Genomic DNA, 19,109 nt, shown 5'->3' on the forward strand with positions numbered 1-19,109 from the left:
TCATCTTCTCTTTGTTAGCTGAGAGCGCTCACCTGGAGGCTAGTCCCTCCTGCTGCTGCCTCCCCCTGCAGATCCAGAGTGGGTTTGGATGTAAAATCAGCACTTCCCTGTGGTGCAGAGCAATGTCATGCTGGTCTGCTTGACACAAGGGTTTCCATATAAAAGGTCAGCCAAGTTTTATCACTGATATTAAAGCCAGTGGAGCACCTGGGCAAGCATGCACCATTCTACATGGTTTTTCTTCCCAGGGGGTGAAAGATGACCTCTGGTTTACCAAAAGTGTCAAGGTCACTGGACTTCAGTGAGGCAAAAGATATCAGAAAAACAACATTAAAGCAAACTCAGAAATACAAAAAAAACTTCAGGGGACCTGAAGGATAGATACAAACCACTGTGGCTCCACAAAACTTTTCCAACCTTTCCAGTTTTTTTGCAAGTGAACAAATTAGTGGATGTGGGAGAAGAGGCCAATGCAGTGTAGTGTTGTCTCTTGCTTGAAGAACTGCAGGACGTCTGAGGCCACACTGGGGGAAGCCTCCTATTTCTGAACATTGAGATTTCCCTCCTGTGCATTTCTGGACCCTGATTGTCACTCTGGCTCTGGCCAGTTGTGCTCTTCCTCAGGAGTGCCCACAGAATGGGCTGTACCCTATGCCCTTACCCATTATCTTCTTTCCCCAGGTGTTGCCGTTGACATTTGTCCCCAGGCTGCCTGCTGCTCTCCCTCCTTACCTGGATGTTTCCTGAGGGTTTCTCTCTTCCTTTCCTTTGCAGACACATTTGCCAGCAAAGTAGCAGCAACACAGGACCAGTATGCAGACGCCTCCATTGGGAATGTCACCGGGAGCAATGCTGTGAACGTTTTCCTGGGAATTGGGGTAGCCTGGTCCATCGCAGCCATCTACCACGCGGCGCACGGACAAGCCTTCCAAGTCTCACCTGGCACGCTGGCCTTCTCCGTCACCCTCTTCACCATTTTTGCTTTTATCAGTGTGGGCGTGCTGCTCTACCGGCGGAGACCCGAGATTGGAGGTGAGCTGGGCGGGCCGCGGACTTCCAAGCTGCTCACATCCTCACTCTTTATCCTCCTCTGGCTCTTGTACATATTCTTCTCATCTCTGGAAGCCTACTGCCACATAAAGGGCTTCTAAAAGGACAATAAGAGATAGTAAATATATGTATATCTATATATATCTATATAGAGTGATATATAGGTATAGATATAGATATAATGCTGTGTATAATGAACAGAGAAAAAGAATAAAAGAGATTTGCCATGTTCACACACCTGCTGATGGAAAGCGGCTTTGGAGCATCCTTTGAACTAGGCAGGACCCCAAAGCCAGCAGGACCCCTCCCCAGGCAGTGGCCCAAGCCAGGAGCCAGGCAGCAGGGCCCTTTCTGCGACTCTACCAACAGGAGCAGCTGATGGCCACCGAGCCCCTTTCCACCGCTGACTCCCACCCGCCAGCCACCTGGGAAGATGGATATGAAGGTGACCGGGGTGCGTCGGTATGAGGAAGGCCAGGGTAGCTGGTGAGAAACAGAGCAGTGGGCAAGGGAAGGAGAAGAAAGCAAGGGTTCTGATCTCCAACCGCCATCCACCTGCCTTCGCCACTCGGGAACATCCCCTCTGGCCCTGTTGGAGAGAAGCAAGAGACCAAACTGAAGGCAAAGGGGAAACTGGGAGCTTTCTAAGGATAGAACACAAACCGTTTTCGTCATTGATTTGGGGTTGGTTTTTTTGTTTTGTTTTGGCGTGTGTACAACTAGCATTTCCCACCCACATGCCCCTCACCTTTCCCTCTCCATGCTTTGGGGATGCACAGCCGCAACCCCGTGTCCAGTGTCCTAAGCCGAGGCTGTGTGGGGCGGCGGGGGCTTCCCTCCCGCTTCCTCCGCCTCCTCGGGCATGCTGTCGTGGTACTTGTAACATTTGCATGAATGAAATGAAATCTATCTGTATATAGCAACCTATAGCGATAGTCCTTCCAACCATGTGGGTTGAGCATTGCAGATACAAGCGTTTTTCTTTTCACTGGGTTTTATTTATTTTTAGTTAGTTTGGTTTTGCCATAGGGTTTTTTGCTTGTTTGTTTGTTTCCTCTTAGCAGGGGGTAAAAGGATGGAAAGCTGTCCCCACTTATTGCTTGTTGCATGGGTCCGTGAGAAGCAATAACAGCCACGCAGATGTAGGTTTTGAGGGGAGGAAAACCCACACCCCAGAGACTGCAGACTCTGTCTACCTGCGTAGCTGGGGTCCTCTGACATGCTGAAGCCAGTGTGAAGGCTTCCACTATCCACACAAGGTTTTACACAAGGTCCCAGGGAGCCCGAGTGGGATGAGCAGTCCAAGGGGGACAAGCATGGCTGACTCCCAGCATCTCCCGTGCTTCTGCCTTTATAGTCGGTGGCTGCCTCAAAACCCCTTGGTCCCCTGCTATTCCCTGTATCCCCAGAGGTCTGGTGACAGCCCCTGTTTCTGAGTGTTAAGCCATCAGGATCAGTCCCCAAAGCTGGTCCTTTCCCACAGCCATTTGGAGGCAGAGTAATTCAACATAAGGGCTGAAGGGCCATAAAGAGATCTCCCATTCTGCTGAGTGCAACCAGGAAGCATCTCCTGTAGGAAAAGGCCACACTTTGCACTCTCCGAATCCAAAATTGCTGGGGAGGATGAGACAGGGAGGTGTAACTCAGCATCACCCCCCATGCTAGTAGTGCAGGTTGGGGTAGAGAGCCGAGCCAGGGAAGTGTGGGTGTAGAGCTCCCCAGGGCACAGCAGAAAGGAGACATTGTGCGCTGGTGTTGAGAGATGTCTTCTTACCCTATGCCCTTTGCCAGGCTTCCTCACATTCCGGCCAGGCAAACTCCCAGCCTGCATGTCCGTGGTGAGCTCTTCCCATTCAGCTGAAAACCATGTCTGATGCTTGTACCATAACCAGCTGGCTGGGGGTATTTGTACTCATTTTGAACTATCTGTGGAAATTTTAATGAATCTGCTGTAAGATTTTCTCTAGGAATATGAAGTTGTGGGGGTTTTTTTCTCGAGCCTTTTTTTTTCACTTTTGGTTGGGTTAGGGGTTTTTCTTTTTGTTTTTCATTGTTTTGGGGGAAGAATCAAACACAGGTGCAGGTTGTTCAGGTTTATGATTACCTTTATGTACAATGATTTCATTTTCATCTGTTTGGCTTCATTTTTTTAGTTTGTGTGTATTGCCCACCACTATAGGCAGTGAGCCCACTAATTGTGATGATCCTTATCAATGGTACACAATGCACAGAGAAATAAAGTTTGTAATGATTCCTGATGGACCCAGTACTGCTCCTGCATATTCTCTATGGAAAACCCTTCTCTCCCCTCCAGTTGTTTTCCCCTTTGTACCCATCTCTCCTTTACTCATTGTTTTGCCTTCACCGTGTTTCTGCCACTGACAGGGGTAGTGGTGCTTTGCACACCCTCTCCTGCCCCATCTCACACCTTTCCTCCTGCTCCATCTCCATGGTGCCTCAGGCTCGGTATGCTGCCATACAGCTGGGGCTCACAGTCCACTCCACCCTCAGGGGGATGCAGGAAACCACCCAGGAACAAAACTGCAGTGCAACCCACCCTTCTGGGTTCAGGTGTTCCTCCTGTACTGGGTCCCTAGTCAGTGCTGGCTTGCCCTAGGCTTGAGGACAGCTGTGCCTGTGCCCCCAGGGTACTTAGCAGCTCTTTCTGGTTGTGTCTTCTAGTTACATGGAGTTGCTCATGCTGTTGCTACAGCCTCACAGTGACTTGCTCTAGGTTAAGCCACGAGCTAATTATAAGGGAGGATGCATTACCAGGGCAGGGTGCAGGGGTGCCAAAGCAGATCTGAGACACCCCGTGAGGTCACCAAGTACATCGGGAGGTTGGGCTGCTCTCAACAGCTGCTTGACTGTGCCCCTGTCCAGGTGCCACGAGCCATTTCAGACACAGCTCAGCCAGCACTGAGGAGGAGAAAAGTCTCCTCATGCCCGGGGATGTTGCTCCTCCCTGTGTTTCAGGCAGCCTCTGTCGAGTTGTCCCCAAATAAACTCTCCCCATGATGCCTGGGAGGTCCTGCTCTGACAGCTGAACTCAAACACCAGCTCAACCCAGGTCTGGAGATGGGTCCCAGGCAAGCACTACCTTCATCCAGTGGGGCTCTCCTTGAGCCTCCTGGTGGGGTATGTGTGCTCCCAGGGTCCTGCCCATGCTCCTGACTGTCTGCCAAGCAAGGTCAGGATGGAGCCACACAGCCGGTCAGGATGGCACCAACAGCAGTGTCTGACTGTCAAACTCCAGGCTAGAAACGTGCCACCAGGCAAAAAGAGAAAGGGTAGGATGTGGTTGATTTTATTGCAGCATGACTATGTCTGTAGAGACCCAGAGGCACTAGAATTCCCACTTGCCAGTGCAAGGGGATGTGTGGCAGAGCAAGTAACTAACACACCCTGGCAGCCAATGGATCTAACATGATCCCTGTGCTGCTCTCAGACGAATCTGGCCCTTCCCCACACCCTGTGCTGCTTTTGGCCAGCCATGCTGCCGTTTCGCTCTCCCTGTGGGTGCTCAGCACCCTCCCGGATGAGTGTGAGTCAAACTCCTACACTCCCCAGGCCATTAGCGAGCATGGCCAGTCACGTTTATGTGCTTTTCACAGGCAGTGGATTGTGAAAGCAAAGCAGCTCTTCTGACCCAGTAATTGCTTCTATTGAAAGGTGATGTTGGTATTTTGCTCTCATCATTTGCTTCTTCAGAATGAATTGTAGTCACTAAAGTAATTATCAAGCCAAATGGGACTTGTGTAGCCACTCAGGTTAACAGACAGTAAATAACTGTTTGCTCACAGAGCTTTCCAAAGGAAATGATGGAGCAGTGCTTGCTTAGGGCAAGGCTTAAATCACAGGGTAAACACCAGCCCTGTTTATGCAATTACTCCCTGCCAGCTGTGTGCTTTTTGGCATCTTCAACGAGGTTATGCACAGCGTGATGTGTGTGTGCCCAGCGCTCATGGAGGAGTCGTGGGTGAGCAGCAAGGGGAAGGACCGCTCCACTGAGCCCCAGGCACCTGCCAGTATTCCCAAGGGTGCCATGCCTGCTCTTCTGCACCAGCCCTGTCTTTAAACCATACTCTCCAAAGGCAAAAGCAAACTGCCTTCCTCCAGAAGACACCTGCACTGCTGGGAGGCAGCAGGAGGAAGCACAGTCCCCAGCTCAGGCACGTCTTGCAGTTGTGCCTGCCTGCCGAGTGGGCCACAGCTCAGCTCCCCGGGTCCCCTGTCTCATGCCAGTGTTCTCCCATCTCCTCCTCATTCCTGCCAGCCTCCCCACCCTCCCTCACAAGGGAAGGACGTGGAGCATCTCTGATAAAGGCCTGGGTTCAGAAATGTTGCCAGAAACAGCAGTTTAAACTCTTGGCCTCCATCCATCCACCTGCCTTGTTTGCTCTCACTGCCTTTCATCACCCCACTAACCAAAGGAAAAGTTGCAGCACGGTCCAAAGTACATTCAGAGGCAGACCCCCAAATAACTCCACAGGCCACTGCAAAGCGCTTGGGGACAAGCAGAAGGAACACACCAGAGACAACCCTAAGCATCTTGGAAAAACCACATTCCCAGCTCTTCAGGGGTCAGCAGGAGTGGAGGCAAATCCCAGCCACAAACTGAAAACATGAAAAAAGTGCAAAAAAAATAAAAAGAGCTGCAAATCAGCAGTGTCACATGGCTGAGCCCACCCGAACTGCTACCTGTGCCAGGGCAGCACAGGAACCGCTCCCTCCAGAGATGTGAATCCCTCATCTCCAAACAAGGTGCCTGTCCATGTGTCACCCCTTTCCAGGCAGCCTGTGGTGCCCCTGGGATGAGGGACGATCACAAGAGTCATTTGTGCATCTTCTTCCCCGCTCTCATCGCTTCCTTAAACGACAAAAGGGAGAGGGGAGGCCTTGAGCCCGCTCTGGTCACGAGTCTGGTTGCAGTCTGTAAACTCATCACGCTATTTCTGCTATGGGCAGGGACTGGAGAACCAGAGCCCTTATGTTATTGTTACAGCTATTTTTAAATGCTTGGGTAAGAGTCAAGTGCAACAGTATTGGTGGCCATATTCATAACTCAGGAGGAGACTCAGCTACATTCCTGGAGGGACAGAGCTGGGCATAGCCAGAAAGCAATGGAGAGAGAGAAAAGAGGGAAAACAATGCTGGATGGTGTCATTCCAGGAGAAAGCCTTGAATTATTTTCTGTAGGCTTTGGCACTCAAGCCCATCTGGGGAAGCACGTTTGCAGAGCACCAGGGACCTTTCTGGCCTCTCTGAGTATGCAATGACCAACTACTATGATGCTTATACACACGAGCTGCACAGCTGTAGAAAAGCCTGTTTATCTTGTAAAAAAATTGACTTGCATAGGAAAGCATCCAGAGACATCTGTATTCTTGCAAAAAGCACCAGGGGACAATAAATATAGTGAGATTCCTCACCTTTTATGGACTTGAGCCTTTCTGCTTTTGGAACTAGAGGTGCCAAGAGCCTCTTGCCAGTCAGCAACACCCCTCATGCAGAGGGAAGGAAAGCTGCAAGGGAAAGGGATCTGTCTGGCCAAACAGGAGCTGTTATCAGCAAAGACAGAAGCTTGCTGCTACTAGAAGGATTTTCTGCCTGTGGTATGCCCCTGAGAGCATCCAAGAAGTCTCCATAGGCTCTTGCTGTCCCTTTGGAGCATCTCAAGAACAACCAGCCCTGCCCTCTGAGGCCCAGTGTCCCCAGGGTGGTTTACCACCCTCTCCTGCAGGCTCTGCACCCTCCCTTGGCTCCTTCCCCCTTCCCAAATGAGGTTATGGATGCCAGGCTGTGGCTCCCCTCACTAGAAGTGTGGAAGAGGGCACTGGGGTGCAGACTGTTCCCAAAGCAGGTGCTGTGGAGCACTACTGAGCGTGGTGGGGTGCCCAGCGTTGGAGGGCACAGGGAGGGTAGAAGTGCTCTGGGGTCCCACACAGATCTGGAAACCTTGTTTCAGGCACTGCCACAGCATGTCCCTCTGTCCCGGCTACCATGGGTATGGACATGCATCTTGATTTCCACACAGATACAAAAATCTGTGTACAAAAAAGCCTTTAGCTTTTTGGCTGCCTATGGGCACCAACCCAGACAGTACTTTTATCTATTTGATTCAAAACAGCCCTTGGCCTGTTGTACTGCACTAGAAAAGCTTTCTGCCCCTCCCAGCACGCAGCCCCACTCCAGTTCAGGTAGCAATGGTGACCATTTGTGATGCTTCAGGAGCACATGCCACCTGTTGCTGGGGTCCTCCAGCATCTGTCTTGAGCCATCTCAAGGTCCCAAAATGACTGTCTATACACAGTGATGATCCAGCCTGGCCTTGCTTTGTGCTTGCCTGGCCTTGCTCTGTGCTTGCCTCCCCTGTAGAGTCTCTTCACGTGCCATCTTCTTCCAGGCTCCCTGCAGAGAAGCAGTCTCTGTCCCTCCTGCCCCACAACTAGGGGCTTCCTGTGGTGAGACAAGTCTCCCTTTTCACTGGAACAAACAACAACACTTGTTAGCTCAGGTTTGCTGTCTGTGTTTCAGGACAAAGATTAACCATCCCATGTGGTGGACTTAAGCCCCTAAAAACCAAGGAGCAAGGCAAACTTCCATGCAGCAGACGCAAAGCTCAGCGTGCTGAGCCCCTCCTGCTCATCACCCAGGCAGTGTTACAGCCACTACCCACAGGCACAGTTTCTATTGTGCCACTGTCCTTCACTCATGAGTCTGTGGAAGATTAAACATTTTTTGCTGAATTTCCACCGTTGTCAAGTCCTACAGATGCTCCAGCTCCACCCCCCAACCCAACCCTGCCTCTACGTTCCAGAACAAACTAATTGCTTTGACTGGAGTTTCAAGACTTTCCTGCCCCTGCTTAAAATGGGCATAGCTTAAGTAGAGCAAATTGCAATGGCTTGGGATGTTTATCCACTCTTAGAGCTCCTAAACCCTTGCAGGACACAGAAGACTGGCACAGAGCTCTCTCCCTGCACCTCCTGACCTCTTTGTTGAGGTGGGATTTATTTCCTCTCCTTTACTTCTGACTCAGAAGAGACTCTTTATAGATGACAGCAGAGTGAGACCTGCATACAGTTCAGCCTTGTTGCTCTGTTTTCTTGACAGAAATTGCCATAGCAGTCCATGGCACTGTCATCCCCAGAAGTATGTGCCCCTCTACCCCAGCCCACAGGCTCCTCACTTACAGAAATTTGAGATTCTGGCAGATGAGCTTCTTTTTGGAGATACTTCAAAATGAGGAGAGTTTCTGAGTCACTGTAAAATTGCTGTGCTGGCACAGGATAGATTGCATCCTGGTGGTGCAAATGTGTCCCAGGTTGCTAACAAGCTTATTTGGGAACATTAATGAAAGCATTTGCAAACTAGTGGCTTTGCGACTCCCAGGGATGTAGCGAACTGTACAACTGGATTTCCCCTTGCTCTGTGTAATGCTGAGATGTTTCCCTTGCCTCTTGCCTTCAGCTGTAGTCCTGTACATTGCCCTGGCCTTTCCTTGCAATAAGAGCTGTCATTAGGTACCCCTTGGCTGAACTCCCCCTGTACAAATGAGAATGAACCGATGCCTGTTGTGTCTTCGTTCGTTTGCCCCATGTTGCTTCCTTCATCTTCCGAGTTCTTGAGAAAAACATGCTCATGGAGGGAGCCTTGCAGGAGACCTGCTTGTCTTGCTCTTAATCAGGAAGCATGCACTTCTTTCAGCAGCTCAAGAGAGCAATAGATGGCAATAATACCTCTTACATTACAGTCACTATGTTAGCAAGGAAGAAAATGTTATTTATTTTTTCCCTGACAACATTTGTCCTACTTCTTTTTTCCATAATGCATTAAGCATTAGGAGGCACAGCTCTGCACGTAGTCCAGCTCTCAAGACTACCTGTCGAGGACATTGTTCAGCAATCCAGCACAGTTTTATTTGTGGATGAAAGGCAGAAGTTGGTGAATTCTCCTACAATTCCTAGCTGGAAGAACAGAGACATGCTAGTAAAACCCGCAAAATGCAGAGTTTGGTAAATTGCAGCCCTCTGTATCCTGAGTCTCTGTGCCAAGGAGACCTGGCATGAGGTTGTAAAATCCAAACCATGAACTTCCTGAAGACCACTCAGCAGTGATGGGCATCTTTACACCTACTGCTGTCCCTCAGCTACTTGGAGAGGTCTCTGGTATACCTGGTGTTCACCAGGTGTGAACATCACCACTAATAAAGAGAGAAGAGGACACAGAGGATACCACATTCTACCTACCTACCACCCCAAAAACAAGCCCCTGGGATATTCCCTGCAAAAAGCAGTCAGACTGCCAGGAGCAAAGCAGTCACCGGGAAACGTCACACATCTCAAAGGCAGCAGGTTCCCCACGGTACTCTCTCTCTGCTGCTCCCCACATCACTGCCGTGAGGGAAGAGCCATTCACAGCCCAGCACCCTGCAGGCAGAGCCAGAGGAGAGACCTGAGCTCCCCATGCTTGTTCATGGGAGCATCAGCCCTGGTTTCAGCCAGGGACACCTGCAGGGAGTGGCCATGATATTTTGAAGGAGAGCAAGATGAGATGGGAATTAGTAAAAAAATTACAGTAGTGGTAATTCAGATCCATTACTAATTTTCTGCATTAATGAAGAGGCCCAATTATCTCAATGCTTGAGTGACCACTCCAGTTCTAAAAAGTCATTTCTGCACACTTGAACAACTGCTCCTCCCTCTAGAGTAAAAATCAGGCTATTGTTGTGAGCCTGGAGAGAACATGGAAACACATCTTTCCTGGCAGAGATGTAATCCATGTCAGAAGCTTCTTCCACTGTCCCACTCGGGAGTGGAGGGACACTCGGGCAGGGAGCTGGCAGCTGCCTGCACAGCCTGTCCCAGGGTTGCTGGACGCTCCCCATGGTTGAGGCAGCAAGGATCCCCCGGAACAGCAGGATGCAAGAGAGAAAGAGCTCGAAATGGCTCTCTGGGCCTAAGAAGTGAGGGGAAGAGCTGGTGGTTGAATGCATCCCATGAGGCAAGGCAGGCAGCAGGCAAGTGGCCCTGCAGCACAGGTGACTCCCCCCAACAGGCACCACATGCCAGGGTGGGGATGGCACTGCCAAGGCAAGTTGTCTTCTGGTATTTTGGATGTACTGGAGCACATCAATAACGTGCTCCAGATATAATGGCTCTAGCTTTCCTGCTCCCCTCTGACAGCCACCACTGTCCCCCTGCTCAAAAGCCTAAGGGGAGCTCCCCATCACCACAGGAGCAGCACGGGGGAGGCAGGCGGGCAGGAGGCTGCAACCACCCTTCCTGACGCACCCAAAGCACCAGTCAGCCCAGCCACAGTCATCCTGTGTTACCCATCATCCTGTGTGTCCTCCACCTCACAGCCACAGGGCACTCTAGGGCAGACAGACATCTTGTGCAAACCTTGACAGAGAGAGAGAGAGAGAGAGAGAGAGGGGGGGGAGGGGAGGAGATCTCTGACAGCCCAATTGGCCCCCTGGTCCCCCTGCCAGGGCCAGGGCAGGCAGACCCCAGCTGGACAGAGCCAATTTTTTTCAAAGCAGGGCTGAGAGTTTGCAGAAGAACTGGTTTGCCTGGTGACAGGAACCAGAGCACTGGTCATAAATTCAACTCCTCCTTCCTTCTGCCACCTGTGCCGTGCTTGGTGCCACGAGCTAACACTGCCCCAGCAATGCAGAGCCCCTGTGCTGGTGGGTCAAAACTGGGTCACCCCTGGGCTCAGCAGCTGGAGCCTCCCAATCTCTCTGTCTCTGTCATAGTTCCTCACAAATTCAATGGCACAATGCAGCTACACTATATGAAAAGCCATAATATTTGTTGGTATGACTCTTTTATTACTGTCGATTTATATATATATTTGTTGATAAAAGAAGTCATCTTGGGAGACACTTCTAGTCTACTGGGAAATAATTGTCCGATGTTGTATATTCTGTACATGCTGTATAAACAAAGCGAAACATTTAAATCTAAGTGTTTGATGGACTCGGTGGCATGTGCTGCAGGGGGAGATTGGGACGAGGCAAGCCCCCTTCTTGGGCCACCATGGCTCAGGCTTGGGGTTCCTGGCAGAGTCACCATCCTGCAGGGGTCCTAGAGACAGTCTGGGGCAGGATCTGGCCACGGTGCAAGGGCAAAGCCTGCAGCTCCCTCGGTGCTTTTTCCCATGCAAAGGTGAAAGGAGGCAACTCTGCGAGTGGAAGCTGCCGCACTTGAGCTCCTTCCTGGGGCACAGCACAGGACCGGGAACGGCTTGGTTTGTCAGGAACTCTCAGCACAGCGAGCCCGGTGTCACCCACCTGCTCCCCAGTTCTCCTGCCCAGGGAGGACAGCCTTCAGCCACCACCCAGCACGACATCTCTAAGCCTTAGGGGTCAGAGAGAGACGATTCACCATGGGAAGATGGCTGGTGATGGCAGAGACTGGCTCTGAGCATCCAGCTCCTCCAACTCCTTCCCACGCTAATCCCATGCCACGGCGCCAGCCACCCTCCCTGGTGTGTTTTACAGCAGCCACGAGCTGTGATCTTCTAACCTGACACACGCTGTTAGAAAACCTGTTTCATATTTTCCGTGGTATCAATCTACAACTTTTGAAATTATTGGACACAGTCGTGGTAGCCTAAAAGTTGTGCTGAGTTCATATATTTTTATATTTGTGGTGTTTTCCTATTAATAGAGAGTAGTGAACCAGTAACCCTATAGCTGAAAGTGATCTATTCAAAATAAATATATGACTGCAGAAAATATTTGTAAAAATAATTTATTTGAAATATTCTGCCAAAGATAGTTCTCTAATGATCTGTAAAATGTCGTTTCTCTCTTTTTGCTCTGAATGTCATTGTGAAAGGACCTTTCTCCCCACATCTTTTGAAGATTTTTTTTTTTTTGTATCTTTAAGGGCAAAGAAATATGCCAATGATTTTTTTACTAGAGCAGTAAATAGAGTAGTAGGGATGCACAAGACAACTTTGTAGAGGTGATAAAAAAGATCCATAACAATCACACTGAAAATCCAGTTTCTCCCATAGTTACTCTGGCTGACAGTTGGGTTTCGAAGCCTGGGACAGTTGTCCAGCAGGAAGGTCTTGGCTGCTGCTGCTGTGGCTGCTGTGTAGATTACCTGAAGGAGAGAAATCTCTCAAGAATCCATTTGCAGGCTTGGGGCATTTGGATTCCCTCACATCCAGACTTCAGCTTCTTCATTATTTATGGTCTTTATATCCTTATTGGCCCTCAATAGGCCTTGTGGCACATGGGGAACCCTCACCCAAGGCTTCAGACTGACAAAGTCTGGCCCCTTCCAAAGCCATTCCCACAACACACCTGGCATCTGCCAGCAGCCCTGAACCAGTGGCAGAAGTAATCCTGCTGACGCCCAGATCTGTCCCCTTCCTTACATGGGGATGGGACAAGGGAGACCCAGCCACCACGGGACATGACACCTTAGCAAGAGGATCCGTCCCTGCAGGTATCCAGTTAAAACAGAGGGATGTACAGCCCTTCACCAGGGAGAAGCTGCCTAGATTAGTCTTTTCAGAAATTACTAATTTTTTTTTTATTATAGAGAAAAATCTTCTTTCCCTTCTTCATTTCTTCCTTTTGAAAGAACTTTTCAATACTAGAAAAAGCCTTCATTACCTTATGTGATCCCCAAGTCTGTTGCAGTGGAAATACATCCTCAGCCACATTAGGCACCACCATATCAAAGAGATTTTTGGCTCAGATTTTTTTTGTTTCTGAGCAGATTTACAGTTTCTCGAATGTCTTGGTCACAAAGGTCCGGAGGAATTAGTTGGTAATAAAGGAATGAAAGGCCCGTTCCAGTGAATGTGTTTCCACATGCAATTCAACTTCTGACTCCCCAGAGGTCAGGCACGTGTGTAAGTGCTTTGTTGGGCAGGTGCCCAGAATCAGAGATGGGAAAAGCAGTTTCCAAGCCATGGGGTGCATATGGGTGTGATGGGAGCACTGCTGTCCATCAGGTGTGGGTGGCACACTCTGCAGCAGTGGGATCCACGTGCCAGTGAATCTTTGTTCCTCTGTGCAAGGAACTCTCTGAATCCGGGGTTATGCAGCTGCTGCATCACGGGGAAATGTGAGCAAGCCAGGGAAGACAATAGTGAGAAGAATTGGGTTTCTGATCACTGTGCATTTTGTTAATTAGTGAATTCAAATAGTTTTATTTTTACCAAAAACAGATAATCTTTATTCCAGTAAAGACAACTGTTGACTTGAGATATATATATAAATATATATATATAATTTGAATGGTTTATATCCTGTTGCTCTAACTACATAAAATGGAAACATGTTGCAAGTTGTGTCATTCCAATGTACAAAATAAATTACTTTTCCCTGCATGCTGCCTGGGTATGTTGTGATTTGAATTAAGAGTTATATTTGAATTGCCTTATTCAAGAGGTTGTATGTTACCTAACTGGGGAATGACCTGGCACTGTTCATCACATTACATTTGTACTTGATGCTGTGTTATGTCAAATTCAGATGAGTTGTCTGTCATCTATGTATTTCGTGGGAGACCTTTTATCTTGTTAAACTGTGATATGTAAACCTTCATTGCCTGAAATAGTCACAGTTGTATAAATCAGTGTCTTCAGCTGTTTTCCTAATTTTATCACAATTCCTAACACAAAATATAGATGTTTGTAAATTCTCCATTCATTTTGTCTATTTTTATGTATGAGGCTTTTTTTTTATCTGGCAAAGCAGTAAGATAGGGCGGCTTCCCCAGAATTTTTCAATCAAGACTCAGTTACATTTTTATCCCTCAGCAAGAGGCAACAACCAATTTTCAGCAGCTACAATTGGAATTAGGGATGTCTGTTTATTGCTATTATCTTTCCTGGCTCAGATGGGCCATTATCACTGCAGAACACAATGATTAATGACAAGCTAAACGTGATGCTTCTGCAGTGACAGCGCTCTGGGGACCGGGCACTCCACAGCACCTTCTTCAGGCCCTACACCTCTGCTGTGCCACAGGCTGGGTGGGAAGGGAGAGGGTGGGTGCCCCTGCCACAGTCAGACAGCCCAGAAGAGAGAGAGGGGAGAGATGCTGCTTACTAATCCTGGCTCCAGGATGCTTTTCCCTCTTACAAAAACCCCAAGACCATGCCATCTGCCATCCTGCACGACACCCCAGCCACAAAGCCGCCCCTTGTCCATTCATTTGCCCCACAGCTGCAGCACATTGCTGAAGACCAACATCCCATCCTGATATTGTGTTGGGCAAAATCCACCACCATGGCTGCTCCTACAGCATCTGCTGAAGACACGCAAGGGTTTTTTTCCTAGCTTTGGTTTCCAGGCATGGGATCACATTACTCCATGGCTGGCTAACAGCAATGTGCTCCCCATCTAGACACTGGTATACCCCATAGAGGTCAGATCCTTTGGAAAACATGCTTCTTGAAGGAAGCAGCACCATGTAGACACAAACCTGTTCCAGTGGTGGCACAAGGACAAGATGATCCAATACCCTCTGCAGCAAGGGTCACTAGTTCTGCTGTGTCACCCCTCCTGTCCCCCACCAGACAGACAAAACTGGCTACAGCACAGCCAGGAAACAGGTCTGTTTGGGAAACAAACGCCCAGAAGTCCACCTCCAGCTTGCGGGTGACTGGGACATTTCTGGACATTTTAACCCCATGCCTAAAACCCCAAATGAAACAGTTGTTGAGATCATTAAAACACTCTTGCCAGAGCCAGAACACAGTCCCTGCTCAGTTGTGCAGGTGCCACATCATCGTAAACACAAGCAGCATAAATGTCTCAGGCACACAAAGCACACCGAGGTGTCTCGGTCCTGGTGTGAAAGCCCCAATTTTGACTGTAGTCGCATAACAGTGCTGCACAAAACACTGCTCAGTTTTTATGTCTAGCAACCATAAGAAACACATGGTCGGAGAAATAAATTACTGGAGCAGGATACGCCATGGTCCTGGATTATTGAATCCCTTCAAGGGTTTTGAGTGTTAAAAAATTTCCTGTCCCATCCAGAAACGCACCCCTTTTTTTTTTCTTTTCCTCCTTTTATTTGTGGCATGTTTCAGGTTGAAGGACACTGCTGTCAAAAGCACTGGGAAGGGCTGGGGTGGTGCGGGGAGGAGGTTGCCAGAGGCAGCCAGACAGTGCCTTAACCACTCGGGGTCTCTCAAAGTGACCCCAAGGGTGCCCAAAAGCCGCACCAGTGTCGCCCAAAGAGCGCCGAGACCGGGCAACTCAGCGCAGGGAACGGCGGTGGGCGGGAGCCGCCGGAGGCCACGCCCTCCAAGGCGGCCTCCATTGGCCCCGCCCCGCCCCGCGCGGCCCCGCCGGCGGCCCCCATTGGCTGCAGTTCCCGCGGGTTTCCGGCGCGCGCGGCTGCGGGATGGCGGGAGAGCGGGTCATGGAGCTGGTGCGGGAACTGCACCGCGCCACCGGCGGGCACCTCCCGCCATTCCGGGTGAGCAGAGACGGGGCGACTGGGAACGCCGGGAGCGGGAGGGGTCCCGCTCTCGCTGACTGTGTCCCGTGTTGCAGACGGAGGGGCTGCGGCAGGCGCTGGAGGAGATGCGGGCGCTGTACGAGCGGAACCAGGCGGATGTGTGAGTGTTGGCGCGTCCCGCAGAGCCCGGGAGTTGCCCCCCTCTGGCCTTATCCTCCTCATCGTCCTCTTCCTCATCCTCCAGGTCCGAAGCGAAGTCGGGACGGACGGACCTAATTTTCCTCATCCGGTTCCGGCACTGCTGCCTGCTCCGGAACCAGCGCTGCCTCCTGGCCTACCTGTGAGTGCGGGGGCGGCCGTCGGTTCACCCCCGCCGGCACAGGGTCCCCAGGGGCAGGGTTTTGGGACTCGGCCCGGGCAGGTGGTTCCTCCGCCAGGTGCGGGGCTGGTTCTCCTTGTGTTCATTGCCGGTACCAACAAAGAGAAGGCCCTCCTTCCCTCTGCTCTTTAAGAGTTTTCATTATGAATAGGCCAGATATCACAGGTGGAATGACCCAAGTGTTTGCTCTCTGCTCTGAGGGCAGACTGGGGCATCATTGTTGCCTGGGGATGTTGCCAGCACTCAAGGATGCTGGGTTTGCCCCGTTTCTTCCCCCAGGTACGACCGGCTGCTGCGGATCCGAGCGCTGAGGTGGGAGTATGGCAGTGTCCTGCCAAACACCATCCAGTTCCACATGTCAGCTGAGGAAGTGAGTCAGCCTTGTTTTAAACTCTTCCTCCCTTTCCACTTACTCCGCCTCTTCCCCCCACTATAAACATGATGCTTAACGTGTCTTTCTGTAAATACTTATTTGTTAATTCATTGTCTATGGGTACAACCCCAAATGGACACTGAGTGCACTTTTTAATGCACTTTTAAGGATCAGGTGATCTCTATTAGATCAGACTCACAGAGAGACCAACAGAACTAGGTCCGTATGTGCTGCTCTCAAATGCCATCTCTAGACCAATGTACGGAGCTGCTGACATTAGCAGCATCTGTCCTACCCTGAATCCAGATTGCTTTGCCTCAAGGGTGGTTTTTCCTTTCTAGAAGAGCTTGCATTCGTTCACCTTTGGCTGTCAGGAGCGTGCTTGGGAACAGTGGTCTGACAACACAAATAAACTAGATCTCATTCATCAGGGACCTGTCTTTCAGCATTAGCTGTTTGGCTTTGACTGAGGGATCACTGTTACTGCCCACAGGTGGAGTGGTTCAATCGGTACAAAAAGTCTCTGGCAACCTACATGAGGTCAGTAGGAGGAGAGGAGGGGCTGGACCTTACACAGGACATAAAACCTCCTAAAAGCCTGTACATTGAAGTAAGTGCAAGATCTGTGGTTTCTGTCTGTGAACAAACATTTACCCGACCATCTTTTTTAGAGAACTTCATCCCCATCCCAAGTCAGTTCATTAAGCAAAGCCTCTGAGAGCACCAAAGCTTCTACAGGCTTCTGGATTTTACTCTGCCAGCGTTTTACTCCTACTGAGGGCACAATGTATGGTCAAAGATGGTATTTCTAGTCTGTAGGGCATTTGTGATGGGGTGAGTTATCCAGTGAGAAGTTTCTGCAGCTTTTTGCAGAAACTTAACCAGCTCTCAGATCAACTAGAAACCATGTTCCCACGTTAAGGACTGTTACCTAGGGGGCTTTGTTGTGTTTTTTTAAATGGACTCTTATAGATGAGACTATAAATTGCTTTACGCAATTGATACAACAAAGCAAGAGCACGTGAGAAATCACAGTCAGTAGCTGAAGTGCTCTGTTCTGATATTCTCTTCAAAAAACCATGTAGTGACAATAAACCTGCTCCTTAAGCACATTCACTGTTAAAACAGATTGACATTTTCTGGTATGTTTGTGGGGAGGGGAGGGTCACCAGTCCCTATCTCTTGTGCTCTTCTTCCTCAAGTTTCTGGAGAGACTGGGCTCTTGTTCCAGGCAGAGACAGGAAGAGAATGTCAAGATGGAGCCCACAGACCATGGGCACTGATCCATGGGATGAGTTCAGTTCTGCATTTCTAGGTCTGCTCTGTACTGAGACTCCCCAGGCAGGGAGCAGTGTGTCCATTCTCACAGTCCTGGGGCATGTGTTGCAAGCCAGCAGTGATGTCTAGTGTTTCTATGGGAGATGGGGTGATCTGGGAGCTGTGTTTCTGCTTCACAGGTGCGGTGTTTAAGAGACCATGGAGAATTTGAGATTGATGATGGGACTACCATCCTGTTGAAGAAGAACAGCCAGGTACCCATGACAAGAATGTCATCCATTCTCTTCCTTCTCTTTCACTCCCATAACATCCCCCTGCTTATCCCAGCTTTGCAGCATGTCACAATTCCTACACACACAGCTCCCTGCACATGCTGCAGGCTGTCTGCATGGCCCAGACTGCAGCTCTGCCTGGTCTGGTACCGTGATGCAGTGGATATATAGCACAAAGAACAGAGCTGGCTGTGTGGAGCAACAAATCCAACAAATTCAAGGAAAGTTCTCCTGTGTTTCTATGCAGCACTTTTTACCCCGCTGGAAATGCGAGCAGTTAATCAGACAAGGAGTCCTGGAGCACATTCTGTCCTAAGTGTGGAGGACAGGAGGGACAACTCTTGCTTGGTGGCCTGCCCACAATGGGGACTGAACTGTAGTGTGTGCAGCACTTCAGACACCTCAGCATTTCTGCAGTGGCACCCTGCCACTCCTCCCAACAGCCTCTGGTGCCTTACCTGAAGATCAGCCCTATATTATGCAAACCACATTGGCCACCCCTCTGGGAGGAAATGGTGCATACTGGTAATGTAGTGATCCTGGGAATCCGGCGGGTAGGAAGGGGGAGCAGGGCGTTATCCAAGCCCCAGAGCTACAACTGGCATTTGTAAATGCATTTTTGTTTGGACTAATTGATTGTTCACGTGGGAGTAAGACACCAACTGGCTGGGCTCTGGAAGCCAGGAAAGCTCTGTGGTTGCAAAATAAAGAACTGCTTCAGCCTTCACTGTAGTGATTTTTAAGAGTTAATGTTGTGTTCATTAAGCACTCTGATCTGGGTCCCTAGTCAAACCTGTCCTGACCCTGCAGCATGATGGTTAAGTGTCTCAGTGGAACTGTTCCTCCAAGTGTCAGAAAAGGCTGTGCAAGCTTCTTTCCAGGATTAGACAAGAAGCCTTGTCTCCCATCAGAAACCTATAAATGTTGTTTCTTGAGGTGCTGTATGAATGAGCACTGCAGTCTGGGCTTCTCCCAGCACGCCTGGGCTTCCCCAAGCACTGGTCTGGCAAGGCCTAGGGACTGTTTGGTGTAGGGGTGGGAAAGGGAGCAGAGGGTTTAAAGGATTCCAGTTAGCACAAAACCAGAACAAGGCTGAAGAGCTGCTTTCCCTGTCTGGTTTTCTTAATGGAGCTGCTCACTCTTGAGAAGTGGCTGAGAGAACACTTGCAAAAACATTAACCCTGGCTCAGACTAGAGGTTTGCTTAGCCCCCATCTCAGACTGGAGCTGAAAAAGCAAACACTGGGGAAGAATGCAGGAGCAGGGTAAATGCTTGGGGCACTACTGCATTGCTCTCCCACCCTCAGC

At 49.9% G+C, this 19,109-nt stretch overlaps 2 protein-coding genes across 5 annotated transcripts in view; both read left to right on the forward strand.

Annotated features, from left to right (window-relative positions):
* The window catches only part of SLC8A1 (solute carrier family 8 member A1), a 128,524-nt gene extending 114,793 nt beyond the window's left edge, over positions 1–13,731 (forward strand). For all 4 annotated transcript variants that reach the window (XM_027709857.2, XM_039381340.1, XM_027709856.2 and 1 more), the window contains one exon: positions 775–13,731. In XM_027709857.2, the coding sequence (XP_027565658.1) occupies positions 775–1,151 (377 nt within the window). In that variant the 3' untranslated portion in view covers positions 1,152–13,731. The remainder of the gene's footprint in view (positions 1–774) is intronic.
* Positions 13,732–15,429: 1,698 nt separating this feature from the next.
* GINS1 (GINS complex subunit 1) lies at positions 15,430–18,538 on the forward strand. The gene is made up of 7 exons (XM_027709867.2): positions 15,430–15,518; positions 15,596–15,660; positions 15,745–15,840; positions 16,159–16,249; positions 16,746–16,862; positions 17,710–17,784; positions 18,050–18,538. Exons 1-7 carry the CDS (start codon positions 15,444–15,446, stop codon positions 18,116–18,118), a joined length of 588 nt encoding a protein of 195 aa, XP_027565668.1. The 5' UTR covers positions 15,430–15,443; the 3' UTR covers positions 18,119–18,538.
* The last annotated feature ends 571 nt before the right edge of the window (positions 18,539–19,109 follow it).

This window comes from Pipra filicauda, unplaced genomic scaffold (genome assembly GCF_003945595.2).
Source record: "Pipra filicauda isolate LSUMZ 115617 unplaced genomic scaffold, ASM394559v2 scaffold109_size3271384_pilon, whole genome shotgun sequence".
Lineage (NCBI taxonomy): Eukaryota > Metazoa > Chordata > Aves > Passeriformes > Pipridae > Pipra > Pipra filicauda.

What these genes read in the sequence shown, in the direction of transcription:
- GINS1 (XM_027709867.2), top strand. Translation starts at nt 15,444, where the DNA reads ATGGCGGGAGAGCGGGTCATGGAGCTGGTGCGGGAACTGCACCGCGCC. An exon ending in TCCACATGTCAGCTGAGGAA is followed by an intron (nt 16,250 to 16,745) that starts GTGAGTCAGCCT and finishes TACTGCCCACAG; the next exon opens with GTGGAGTGGTTCAATCGGTA. An exon ending in CTAAAAGCCTGTACATTGAA is followed by an intron (nt 16,863 to 17,709) that starts GTAAGTGCAAGA and finishes TCTGCTTCACAG; the next exon opens with GTGCGGTGTTTAAGAGACCA.